General features: G+C 34.1%; 1 protein-coding gene across 2 annotated transcripts in view; it reads left to right on the top strand.

Moving 5' to 3' along the window:
- The window catches only part of Tbk1 (TANK binding kinase 1), a 45,036-nt gene that overhangs the window by 13,787 nt on the left and 17,322 nt on the right, over positions 1-13,927 (top strand). For both annotated transcript variants that reach the window (XM_026392971.2, XM_077798455.1), the window contains 3 exons: positions 5,973-6,133; positions 9,964-10,074; positions 12,556-12,735. In XM_026392971.2, coding sequence (XP_026248756.1) covers positions 5,973-6,133; positions 9,964-10,074; positions 12,556-12,735 — 452 coding nt within the window. The remainder of the gene's footprint in view (positions 1-5,972; positions 6,134-9,963; positions 10,075-12,555; positions 12,736-13,927) is intronic.

Below are 13,927 nucleotides of genomic sequence, written 5' to 3'. Positions count from 1 at the left end.
AATTTTTTTAGAGAAGTACCAGGGATTCAACTCAGGGACACTTGACCACTGAACCACATCCCCAGCCCTATTTGCATTTTATTTAGAGAGGGTCTCACTGCGTTGCCTAGCACCTTGCTTTTGCTAAGGCTGACTTTGAACTCGATTTCCTCCTGCCTCAGCCTCCCCAGCTGCTGGGATTATAGGCGTGTGCCACTGTGCCAGGCAAGGGAGCACTATTTTTCTTAGAAGTTTTCTAGTACCCTTAAGTCTTTTAATTTTACTTATGTCATGGATCTTTATTGAAACAAAAAGCTATCTATACCCTCAAGAAGATTCTAGCCACTAAAGCATACTATTTTTGGGTCAGAGCAGTTAAGACATTATAAGCTTGTTATAATACTGTTCCCTTTAGAGCAAAATTAATTATATTTCTGAATCAGAAAATTGTATTCAGAGAGAGTTGGTTATTGAAAAACCAAAAGGACTATTTTATATACAAAATGAAATGCCTCTGTAAATACCTAATTCGAAATGTCAGAGATGTAGAAAAACTCTTTGGTTGAAAAGGTTTATTTAGGGGCTAGGGATGTGGCTCAAGAAGTAGCGCGCTTGCCTGGCATGCGTGCAGCCCAGGTTCGATCCTCAGCACCACATACAAACAAAGATGTTGTATCCGTTGAAAACTAAAAAATATTAGAAAAAAATTCTCTCTCTCTCTCTTTCTCTCTCTCTCTCTCTCTCTCTCTCTCTCTCTTTAAAAAAAAAAAGAGAAGAAAAAAATAAATAAATAAATAAAAAGAAAAGGTTTATTTAGGTGTGTTTGTGTGAAGTTAGTAAGATTTGAAAATATTAAGAAAATATTAGTTAAAAGTAAGTACCTTGGGCTGGGGACGTGGCTCAAGCAGTAGCTCGCTCGCCTGGCATGCGTGCGGCCCGGGTTCAATCCTCAGCACCACATACAAACAAAGATGTTGTGTCCGCCAAAAACTAAAAAATAAATATTAAAATTCTCTCTCTCTCTCTCTCTCTCTCTCTCTCTCTCTCTCTCTCTCTCTCTCTCTCTTAAAAAAAAAAAAAAAAAAGTAAATACCTGGGCAAAGCCAGCCTCAGCAACTTAGTGAGGCCCTAAGCATGATCTTATTTCTAGGACTGGGATTGTGGCTCAGTGGTAGAGCGCTTGCTTAGCATGTGCAAAGCACTGGGTTTGATTCTCAGCACCACATACAAATAAATAAATAAAATAAAAAATTTCATCAACAACTAATAAAGATATTTTTTAAAAAAGATCCTGTTTCTAAATAAAATACAAAATAGGGCTGGGAACATGGCTCAGTGGTTAAGTGCTCATGGGTTCAATCTCCAATACAAAAAAATAATTATTATGTAAGTACTTTGGATATGTAACTGGGAAGTTTATGTAGCTATCATTAATTGTTCATGGCTCTGAGGATCTTGACAGTCTTAGGTTCTGTGACTTTTCCAATTGCATGTTGCTATTGTAATGTTATAAGATGAAGAATAAAGTCTAGCAACCCCCTATAGCTTTATTCAGATTATTGTAAGTCTGCATAAATTCAGGCATCTTATTTGTTTTCCTAACAATATATAACCCCAAACTGATCTGTAGTTATGTTTGATGATCTTTTAGCTAAATTACCTAAAAATGGGTATCATTCCTTCATTCCATAAATATTGATGGAGGGCTAGGGTTGTGACTCAGTGGTAGAGCACTTGTCTAGCACATATGAAACCCTGGGTTCGATCCTCAGCACCACATAAAAATAAATAAAAATAAAGGTATTAAAAAAACAAACCAAAAAAACCTAATATATGTATACATATATGTTTGTATATATGTATGTATATATATGTTTGTATATGTATGTATATATATATGTATATATGTATATAGTGCTTGGAACCAGGCACTGTTCTAGCTAATGAGATTTCTAAGGCAAACCACACACACACCATTCCTTCTGTATGGAGCCCCCATTCTAGTAGACAAAACAGAAGTTAACAAGATAATTAATAGTTAAATAAGATAAATTTGGAACATTAAAGTTTTGCAGAGATAATATTTTTAAAAGTATTAGCAGGAGAAAGATAGCCAAGGAAAGTGTCCTTTAAGGCCTAAACAAACTGACAATGAAATGATAAAAAGAAGCAAGACAGAGATTTGAGGGTAAGTGTTACAAGCATCTGCAAAAGGTCTAAGACAAAAATGACCTTAGGTATTCAAGAGACATAAAGAAAGCAGTTTGGCTGGAATTTAGTAGTAGGAGCTGAAAATTAAATAGTAATGTGGGGCCTACTAGATGATACAGGGCACCCTGTCAGATGTACACCCTGTTTTTATAAATATTTCACAAATTATCTTGGAGTGAAATTCTTAGATAATATAATCAACTTATATACCTAATTGAAAGAATACTATGATATCTTAATAATATAAAGGAAAATAGTTCACAATAAAAAATAGGTATTTAATATGTAAAAGTTTGGGAACAACTTCACTTGTAAACAAATTATATATGCTTGTACCTGTATGCATGTTATTTTGAATACAATTGCAGTGATAACTTCCATTTACTAAATCATTTATCACAAAATCACAGTATGGTCATTGGCATGATTTTCCAGAGTAGTGAACAATTATTAGTAAAGTGTTTAACTAAACAAAGCAGGTTTAAATAATAGCTGCATTCTTGGGAAAACAATACAGAAATGCTTTGCCATACATACAGAGTTAGAAATAGATTTCTCATGCAAATTAAAACTACCCTGAGAATTCATTTCACTTCAGTCAGAATGGCAATCATCAAAAATACAAGTAACAATAAATGTTAGCAAGAATGTAGAGAAAAAGGCACATTCTTACATTGTTAGTGGGACTGCAAATTGGTACAAACACTCTGGAAAGCAGTAGAGATTCTTTAGAAAACTTGGAATGGAATCACCATTTGACCCAGTTATCCCATTCTTCAACATACACCCAAAGGACTTAAAATGAGAATACTATAGTGATGCTGCCACATCAATGTTTATAGCAGCTCAGTTCACAATAGCTAAGCTATGGACCCAACTTAGGTGCCCTTCAACAGATGAATAGATAAGGAAAATATGGTACATAGCCACAATGCAATATTACTCAATCATAAAGAAGAATGAAATTATAGCATTTACAGGTAAATGGATGGAACTGGAGACCATCGTGCTAAGTGAAATAAGCCAATCCCCCCAAAATAAAGGCCAAATGTTCTCTCTGATATGCAGATACTAACACACAATAAGAGATGGGGGAGTCGAAGTTCTTTGGATTAGACAAAGGGGAATGAAGGAAAGAGGGGACAGGAATAGGAAAGACAGTAGAATTAATATGATGTAGCTTTCCTATACTCACATATGAATACATGATTGGTGTAACTCCACATGATGTACAACCACAAGAATGGGAAGTTAAACTCCATGTATGTATAATATGTCAAAACACTCTTGACTGTCATGTATACCTAAAAAGAACAAATAAAAAAATAAATATTAAAAAAAGAAATTTCTCACTTGTACAACTACCTGGCAGGATATTGGAAAGTAATTTGTGCTGTGGAAACAGTGTATTTTGGAACTGTTAGATATATAGCATGATGCCTCTAAATTGTCTCTGCCCACCAAATACCAGTAGCCTTTCCCAATTATGGTGATGACCATAACAAACAGCCTTCATCAGCTTGCTCCCCATGCCAACTCTTAATCTTTCATATCACTTCCTAGAAACACTAGCTTTTGCTTCTAACTGACTTTTGAGAAGAACAAAACATTCAATAAATTAACTCCAAGTCCATGTTGTACTGTAGGCTCAAATTATATTCTAATCCATTTCCTATTTCAAAATAACCTTATCCCTATTTTCAAGTGCAGAAAATTTTAATACTTTAATACCAGAAGTTTTAAAATAAATAATAGTCTGAAGCTCAGCAATCTAGAAACATTCTGTATTTAAATGAAACTCTACGTATTTGGAATTTTTCAGGAATTATCCAGCCAGAAGTTAAATCTTCTATCTTCATGGACTAAAGCCCCAGGAAAACATCATTCTTTCTTCCATTGTTTTTTATCTGACCCTTATTATCTCAATGATATAATCCTGAAAGCCTTGGAGTAGCTTTATTCCTATTACAGATGCCATCATCCAAGTCCAGGAATACCAATCTGTGTATTATCACAAGTGGCACATTTGGGAGAGAGCCAGTGGGCACAAACGTGTCACACCAACATGTGTCAAGCCACTCCCAGTCAGTCACTACCTGGGGAAGTGCTTCAGTCTACCAGTTAACTTGTGTACTATTGTACTTTTTTAGGTGGTCCCCACTTTGTCTCCTTATAGAATCACTGTATCTCTTCTTTCCAGGTTGATGGCCTCATGTTCTAGAAGATATCAGATATGTCCAGGTATTTCAGGCCTAGTGTACACTAAGCACTAGCTGCTGGATCTGGCTGTCATTTTGAATAACAGTCACTTATTTTCTGAGCCACAAAACCAACATAGCTGCTGAGACTCCATGTATCTGTAAGGCATATACTTGGAAACTCATTTCAAAGCCAGGTCTTATAATGCTTATCTCTGCTTCTCATTTCACACTAAAATATTTCCCAAAATTGTCTTTCTCCCTCCAGCACCCATGACCCTCTCCTACAAAATCCAGAGACTGTTGTTTTGGGAGTCAGATTCATAGATTGCATCATTTAAAAACCACTCCTGGTAGTATTTCCTACATGGTTTCCAATTCCCATAAGCTTTAGGTAAATCCCACAATGTCATAAGAGTTTGTTTTAGTTTGGGGTTATTTGGGTGAGGAATCTACTTTGATTCCTGGTACATTTATAAAGCTTTATCTCCCAAGAACCCTCAACTTGCCAGTATATAATGTTCAAAAGGCAGATGTCAGGAGGCTGAGCTAAATGTCTAGATCTTTATACTCCTACATCTTTTCTTAGAAGATCCAGCTATTCTCAGCAAATCTGGAATATGTCTCCTGTGCTTAATGACATGTTTAACATCAGACTAGCTACTTTCCTAGGTCATTAGATCCCCAATGCATTTAGTCAAGATAGTCCTCTGAACTGATTCTAGACAATTTAGTTTTCCCTTCAGAACCAGTATGATCACTAGTGGATTGCATGTGAGGAATGAAGCAAAGAAATCAAAGTCACCTGATAGGTTTTGGGTTATGAACAAATGGATAGATGGTGGTATTGTTTATTTAAAAGGTAAAGATAGGTAGGAAACAGATTTGAGAAGACTTTTGGATGTGTTAAATTTGAGCTTCCTTTTAAACATTAAAAAGAACAATAGGATATATGAATCTGAAGCTCAGGACAGGAGATAGATTTAGAATTAAAGTGTATACAGAATATTTAATACTCTAGACCTGAATGGGAAATGAGAAGGTAAGGTAACTATTTTGCTGTGGTGGAAAGCAGAGAACTGGATGACAGTTGAAAAGGTTTGTGAGGTCAGTTTAGGATTTTGTTTTTACGTTTTTAAAGAAGTTATGGAGAGGGAAAATTGATCCGTAAAGTAAAAGGGATAATAATTGCAAGAATTCATTTCTGGAGTTGGTAAGATAATATGAGGGCCTCCAGAGTACAAATGGAAAAGTTGGTCTTTGATGGGAGCTGTTTTGTTTTACCTGGAAAGTAAGTTTAACAAATGGACTCAGGTTCAGGTAGGTTAGTGTATGCTAAAGGATCTAAAGGAGAGTTGATCTGATTGATATTTCCTACTTGAAGTGAGATCATCAAAATCAAGGGTCAAGGAGTTGGTATTAAGATTTGAGATGAAAAAGGAAAGATGTGAAATAGTCTTTTGAGAATGGGAGCATGAAATCATTAGGAAAATATGATAGCAGTTCTAGACATTGAGGACCCATTTTTTGTGTAAACATATTGGTCACAGCTCATTGTTTTTCATCCTTTTTGTTTTTTCTTAGCATCCTGATATGTATGAGAGAGCAGTGCTAAGAAAAGATCATCAAAAAAAATATGGAGCAACAGTTGATCTTTGGAGCATTGGAGTAACATTTTACCATGCAGCTACTGGATCCCTACCATTTAGACCATTTGAAGGACCTCGCAGGAATAAAGAAGTGATGTAAGTGGGCCCATCTTAAATTAGAAATACTTTTTTAAATGTATGTATTATTTTGTTTTCACCATATTGTAGAAGTGGACACTAATGAAAATTGGCTTAGCAGTCATTTCTGATTTCTTATAAATTATCTGGTGTTTAATAAGAATGCAATCTTATAAAAGTATGTAGCCATAATTTTCCATATCGTGTTTAAATATCTTATGTATAAAATGGTGTCTGATCTTTGGTCCATCGTTGAAAGTACACCACATCTTGATTTCTATTTCAGCATACTGTTTCTTTGTTTCACTTTGAGTATTGAGTATTTATCAGCATTTTTCCTCCAACTGAAAAAATAAGATTCTGCAGAGTACCAGATCTAAAAGAAATATAATTCTTATTCTGCACTGGTCTGATTCCTTTTGCCATTTTAAAAATAACATTTTGGCAATAGTAAAATATTAAATTTTTTTCTAGTATTGCCAGTTTGGTTTAGAGACTGCATTTTACTAGTATATTATATTATGTATTTTTAGAAAACAGTGTAAAAAATCATTTATTTTAAACCAAATAATCAAGGAAAAGAGAAATTTGTAGGTATGAAATTTATTATAAAATTTATGTGTGCACAGGCCATACTTCTTTTTAATTTTAAAATAAATGAATGACCGACCTTGCTTCATGAGAAATAGTCAACCCACATACATATAAAATTATGAGGTTATGAGTATTTAGTGTAGTAAATGATTTGGAACAATAACTCACTGACAATCTAACCTGTGAACCTTTCTTTTATGTCTTCATATATTTTTCAGACTTTTATATTTTTTTAAATATTTTTTTCATTGCAGTTGGACATAATACCTTTATTTTATTTATTTGTTTTTATGTGGTGCTGAGGATCGAACCCAGGTCCTCACACATGCTAGGCAAACACTCTATTGCTGAGCCTCAACCCCAGCCCCAAGACCTTTATATTTTTGATCCTACCTTTTGTAAGCATACAACTTAAAGTAATAATCTCCACTGTAAAACTACAACCTTTTGGGGCTGGGGATGTGGCTCAAGCGGTAGCGCGCTCGCCTGGCATGCGTGCGACCCGGGTTCGATCCTCAGCACCACATACCAACGGAGATGTTGTGTCTGCCAAGAACTAAAAAATAAATAAAAATTCTCTCTCTCTCTCTCTCTCTCTCTCTCTCTCTCTCTCTCTCTCTCTCTCCTCTCTCACTCTCTCTTAAAAAAAAAAAAAACTACAACCTTTTATTTAGTCTCATCTCAGAAAATTGAGGGAGAAGCATATTTTTTGCATTTGTTGATTTAAGGAAATAAAATAAATTCATACCCTTTCGATAAAACTTAGTACTCATCATTTTCCAGCATGGATGGTACATGGGAGAAGACATCCTATTAACTGCACTGATTATTTTGGTATAGCATTAGCCTGAGCCTACTTTCTCAGCAGAGCCCTGTTTAATAAGATCCTTTCATGAACAATGACTAAGTCTGTTTTAGTTAGCTATTTTGCCACTGTGACCAGAAGGCCTGATAAGAACAATTTTAGAGGAGCAAAAGTTTTATTTGGAGCTCATGGTTTCAGAGGTGTCAGTCTATAGGCAGCCAGCTCTATTGCTTTATGCCTGGAATAAGGCAGAATATCTTGGCAAAAGAGCATGACAGAGGAAAGTAGCTTAGGACAAGACAACCAGAAAGTAGAGAAAGAGCTGCACTTGTCAAAGGAGCACCCTCAGCGACCCATCTCCAGCAGCACCCTTCCTGCCTATAGTTTCCATCCAGTAAATCCATTCAAGTGGATTAATACATTGATTATGCTAAGGCTGCTATGACCCAATTATTTCATCTCTGAACATTCTTATTGTCTCCCACATGAGCTTTTGGGAAACACCTCATAGCTAAACCTTAACAGTCAGTTTGTGTTCTTCTCATTAAATGTAAATTGTTCCTAAGTTATGCTTTTTAGATATGTTTTAAAGCAAGCATTTCTTGATGTTGTAGAAATGGATTAAAGAAAAGTGTGATGTTCCCTAGTAAAGGAAACATTTGGCTCATAGGCAATTAGAAATACCTGAGAGTTTTGTCTGACTTCAATGTGGACAGTTATAAATTAGAAGAATTTATCTTTTCATATAGAACTCTGCTTTAATGAGCGCTGATATTAGGAAATGTTACAGGTGCTTAAAGTAGTCAGTAATGACCATTTTACTGTACCGATAATGATATATTCATCTCGTATTATAGCAGTGTTGCTCCTTTAGCATCTTATTTGTATCTTATGAATGTTTATATGTGGATCTTATTTAGTTAAGCTTTTTTAAGAATATGTATAAGAGTTAGACAATGTGGAACATGCCTGTAATCCCAGTGAAGTGGGAGACTGAGGTAGGAAGATTATAAGTTCAAAGCCAGTCTTGTTGATTTAGTGAGACCCTACCTTAAAATAAAAAATAAAAAGGTCTGGAGATGGAGCTCAGTGTTATAGTGCCCCTGGGTTTAATCCCTAGTATCAAAAAAAAAAAAAAAAAAAAAAAGAAGTAGAAGAAGAAGAATTTATGTAAGAATTCTATCATTCCTCTGTTAACCTCTGTTTTGCAGAAATCTTACCTATCTCCATTTATTCCTCCATAATCAGGTCCTTCTTGCATGAACTCACCTTGTTTTTCATTAATTTCCTTCTTTGAAAAATCTTTTCTCAGGGTGTGATAGTGCATGTTTATAATCCCAGCAACTCAGGAGGCTGAGGCAGGAGGATCACAAGTTTGAGGCTAGCCTCAGCAATTTAGCAGGGTCTAAAGCAACTTAGAACCTGTCTCAAAATAAAAACGGTTGAGGATGTGACTCAGTGGTTAAGCACCTCTGGGTTCAATCCCTGCTTCCCCCCCAAAAAAAATATATATATATCTCTTAAAGCAGAAATTGTGACTGTTTCTACTTAGGAGGCAGCAGTCTAAATCAGTCAGTTGTACTGATTGGTTGAAGGGTTTTTTTTGTTTGTTTGTTTTAACACATTGATTTACTCAGCACACATTTATTTAGATATTAAATTCTGATATGAGATTATGTAAGATCCTTCTGTATTATGTAACATGATATTTTAATATGGGTGAAAGTATTCTTAAATGTCTGAAGCTCTCTCACCTTTTCCCCCTACTTTTAGATTTTATTTAGGAAAGTTTTGAAATGCTTTAAAAGACTATTTTCTTTGACTTGCTATGTCATTTAGTGGTATTTTGCTTCCCCATGGTTCATCTTTATTTTTATCATCATCAGGAATCACATAAAATTTGACTTACAATTTTGGTCTATACATCTATTCCTATATGTGTATATATTTTTTCAATATACAAAATTTTTTCTGATACTGTGCTATGTTATAGTTTTATCTTTTTTTTAATTTTAAAAAAATGTTATTGTTCATTCTGCAGTAATTTTATAGTCTAGTTGACTGTGCCTTTGGATAATGTGGGTAAGAAGGATTAGATGCTATTTTGATGGTCTAGAGATATTCTGTGACATAACTTTTTTTGTTTGCTCCATTTTTTCAGATGGAAAAATTAATATTTTTGTTGTGAACATCAAGATGCTGTTAATGGCACTCTGAGATCCCAAATGAAAATTAATTATGGCATATATAAAATAATCGTACAACCACTATTCTACTTCAGTCAGTCAGATTCAAAATATTTTGATTGTTTTATGGATCCTGTGACCATCAATCACAATTCGTCTAGTAGATAATTGTAGGTGCAATTGAGGAAATACTTTTGCAAAACCCATTAATAAGCTATGCAATAATGAACTGCTTATTTTATTATGCTTTTATTTCTCCCAAGGTATAAAATAATCACTGGAAAGCCTTCTGGTGCAATATCTGGAGTACAGAAAGCAGAAAATGGACCAATTGATTGGAGTGGAGACATGCCTATTTCTTGTAGTCTTTCTCGGTTAGTATATGTACTTAGTTCCCATTGTTTGCACTTGGGATTTTTAAATGTTTGTTGCCTAAAATCACAAATACTGAAATACTTAAGTATAGTTTGGTTTTAGTTATTATTGAAGCATGTGATTTTTGTCATTTATGGTTATGTAAAGATTTATTCTGAGCTTATGTAAACAATTTCCCCAAGACAGGGCATATAATTTTTTATAGTTCATTAGAATTATACCTAATAGTGGAGTTCCTTGTGACATATTCATATGTAGACATAACATAATTTGCTCCATACATTCTCCATTATTTTTCCTTCCCCTCTTCCCCCACCCTGTGCCTCTTCCCCTGTTCTTCTGGTCTTTCTTTTATTCATAGGGCATATATTTTTTGAGATTGCTAATCACTAGTCTTGGAGTTCTTCCAAAGTCAAGATTCTACTCAGGACCTTGATTTTTTTTTTTTTTTTTGTATTGACCTTCATATTGATGTACCACAAAGAATGATGTAGATTTGAATAAACATCTCAACTGGAATTGTAAAAAGCAAATGCTAAGAAGTGTGACACTATCCTCATTTTAAAAAATATTCTAATAAGAATGTCCTACTATAAGTGGAAAAAAATACTTAAATTATTCAAAAGGCAAAATAATGGTTTTCTAGTACTTTTTCAGAATTTCAAATGTTTATATGGGTCCTAAGTTAGCATCCAGAATTCAAAAAAAAATGTTGTTTATAAGATAAGAATCCTTTTATCACACACAAAAAATAATGTAAAAGAAATTAAAAATAGAATAAATTATGTAAGATTTTTACTCGGGAAATAAAGCCAAAACTCATCAACACTTGGAATTATTGAATTAACATTTTTCCTGAATGTGATAGTAGTTTAATCCACAAGTGAATACACAGAGGGTCTGATGACTTTGGCACCGATTAAAAGTTGTGGGCACTAGGACTTTAAATATCACAAATTAAATGAAAACAACAAACCAAAAATGTGATAGACTACAAAATAAATAAGTAAATAAATAACCATCTTTTTTCCTGTCGTAGTAGTCAAGATGAGATGGAGAGCGAAACCTAACCCAACTGGTTTAAGTGAAAAAGGAAATAGATTGACTTTGTAATTAAAAGACCACATATATATGACTCAAAGCACAGCTGAATCCTTGACCTCAGACTGTCATCAAGACTTGGTCTCTTTCCATTGTTCAGATATGCTTTTCTCTGACTTTTCTTCACTTCAGGTCAGACTCTTTCCTAGGAGCTACTGATGACAGCTGGCATTCCCAAACTAACATTCTCACAGTTTTGAAATCCCCATAGGAAGAAGACTGACTTTGTTTTGCAAACATTTCTGGTTGACTTTCATTGTACTAATTTGTACTATCACCTGGCCACCTTCAGTTAATCACAATAACCACATGTCCATCTGTGCACAAGGAGAGATGCTAGAGAGTAGAGGGGTTTGAAGTCCTTATAAAGGAGAGAGAATGGATACCTGTTTAGCAAAAATAATGTCTACTGTGTACTTTAAAGTCTATTAATGGGATTCTTGTGGTTGTCACATAGCCAAATTTAGAATTTAAAGTCTATTTCAAATTCTGTTATTGAGAGTATCTTTGAACATGTTTTTTATATAATTGTAAAAGCATGAGGCAGAATAAGGGTTCTTCCACTCAATTTTTTTAAAATATATAAGCTTTTTATTCAAATTATTCCTTGTTAAATAGGTATTGATTGCTAGATTATTATAGTAATTTTACTTTCTAAGGAAGTATACTAAAAAGGCGTATTGAGTTCCTTATATAAAATTATATGTTGGAGTGCCATATTACCAGGATTATTAAAGACTTTTTGCAGGAATTAAAACATTGTCTTAGCCTCATGACCATCTGGTGTCTAATCACCTGCTCTTACTGGTTATCCATATACATAGAAGATCGGGAAAAGTGAGGAAAGTGAACAAGGAGGGAATCAAAGAAAAAATCAGTAAAAGATAAGCTAACATTAAAAAGCTGTACTTCCTAATTCATTGACAAGTAACATTAAATAAAAGTTATCTGGCTTTCTGAAAAGTTGGCAGACTTTAATTTTTCAAGAAAATTAGTCCAGTAATTAAAGTTCAGCATCCTTAATCCAAAATGCTCCAAAATCCATAACTATTTGAGTGCCAGTGTGGTACAGGTAGAAAAACCCACATCTGACCTCATTGACAGGTCATAGTCAAAAGGCAGGTACACTAAAAATACTGTATAAAATTACCTAATGCTATGTGTGTAATGTATTAATGAATTTGAGACTTTGGTTCCATTCCCAAAATCTCTTTCATAAGGTATATACACATATGCCAAAGTTTGAAAAAATTTTGAATTCAGAAACATACAGACTGTAATAATACTAGCAATTCCTTTAATTCATTGGTAAATGTTATGATTCTGTACCTAAACAAAATGTGACATTTACTCTTTAACTTTTTTCAATACTATTTTAGGGGTCTTCAGGTTCTACTTACCCCTGTTCTTGCAAACATCCTTGAAGCAGATCAGGAAAAGTGTTGGGGTTTTGACCAGTTTTTTGCAGAAACTAGTGATATACTTCATCGAATGATAATTCATGTTTTTTCACTACAACAAATGACAGCTCATAAGATTTATATTCATAGCTATAATACGTAAGTACCTTTTTTTTATGTTTTTATGTCAGAATGATATGTTATGTAATAAATATTTTCCGGAAATAGAAAAGATATCTCAGCTTCACTAAAGGCACCCACTCTCACTAGGAAAATTATGATTGAGTGCATAATAATTCCTTTTCACTTTTCTCTTAAATAAAAAGGATTAATTTTCTTAAATCCTTAGGTAGATTAACTTGTCTTTAAACTGCATGTTTTAGAAAACTAATTCTTGGACTTCTTTCAAATTATATAATCACATAACCACAAAATACCATGTACTGATAAATGAGCTGGATTTTAAGAATATTATCTTATTTTAAAAACATTAAAGCCCAGGGGCTGGGGATGTGGCTCAAGGCGCTTGCGTGGCATGAGAGCGGCCTGGGTTCGATCCTCAGCACCACATACCAACAAAGATGTTGTGTCCGCCAAAAACTAAAAAATAAATATTAAAAAAATTCTCTCTCTCTCTCTCTCTCTCTAAAAAAAAAAAAAAAAAACATTAAAGCCCAAATATAGTGTAGTTTTGATTTGCACTTAGTAGGTGCTGGAGATCAATCAACATTTGTTTTACATAAACAAAACCATATTACACCCATGTGGCATATACCATATATACAAACATGGGTAGGTGCACATGCTCACACACTGCGTATAAAACTGAGGAAAGGGGCTGAGGTTGTGGTTCAGTGGTAGAGTGCCTGCCTAGCACACATGCGGCACTAGGTTCAATCTTCATCACCGCATAAAACTAAAATAAAGGTATTATGTTCACCTACAACTAAAAAATATACTTTTAAAAAACCTGAGGAAAGTAAGTTAGATGGATTGTATCAAAATAAATACTCTGATTGTGATATTTTACTATATTGCAAGAAGTAATCATTGGGGAAACTGGATGAAAGGTATATATGGCATCTTTCTGTATTATTTCTTAACGACTGCCTGGGAATCTCTACAGTGACTTCAAAATAGAATGATTTTTAAAATGAAGAAGGGATAATAACACTCATTTAACATGCCTTAGTTTCTGTTCTGACAAAATTCAAATAGCAGTTTTCATGCCTAATAAAAAAGAGGATGAGGATATAGATCTATGGTTGAGTAACTGCTTAGCATTCATGAGGCCCTGGGTTCAATCCCCAATACCAAAGAGGAGGGTAGAGTAATAGGGGTAAAATAAATT

This window comes from Urocitellus parryii, chromosome 5 (genome assembly GCF_045843805.1).
Source record: "Urocitellus parryii isolate mUroPar1 chromosome 5, mUroPar1.hap1, whole genome shotgun sequence".
Lineage (NCBI taxonomy): Eukaryota > Metazoa > Chordata > Mammalia > Rodentia > Sciuridae > Urocitellus > Urocitellus parryii.
Note: the sequence above shows the minus strand (reverse complement) of the source record. Positions and strands in the feature narration are given on the sequence as shown.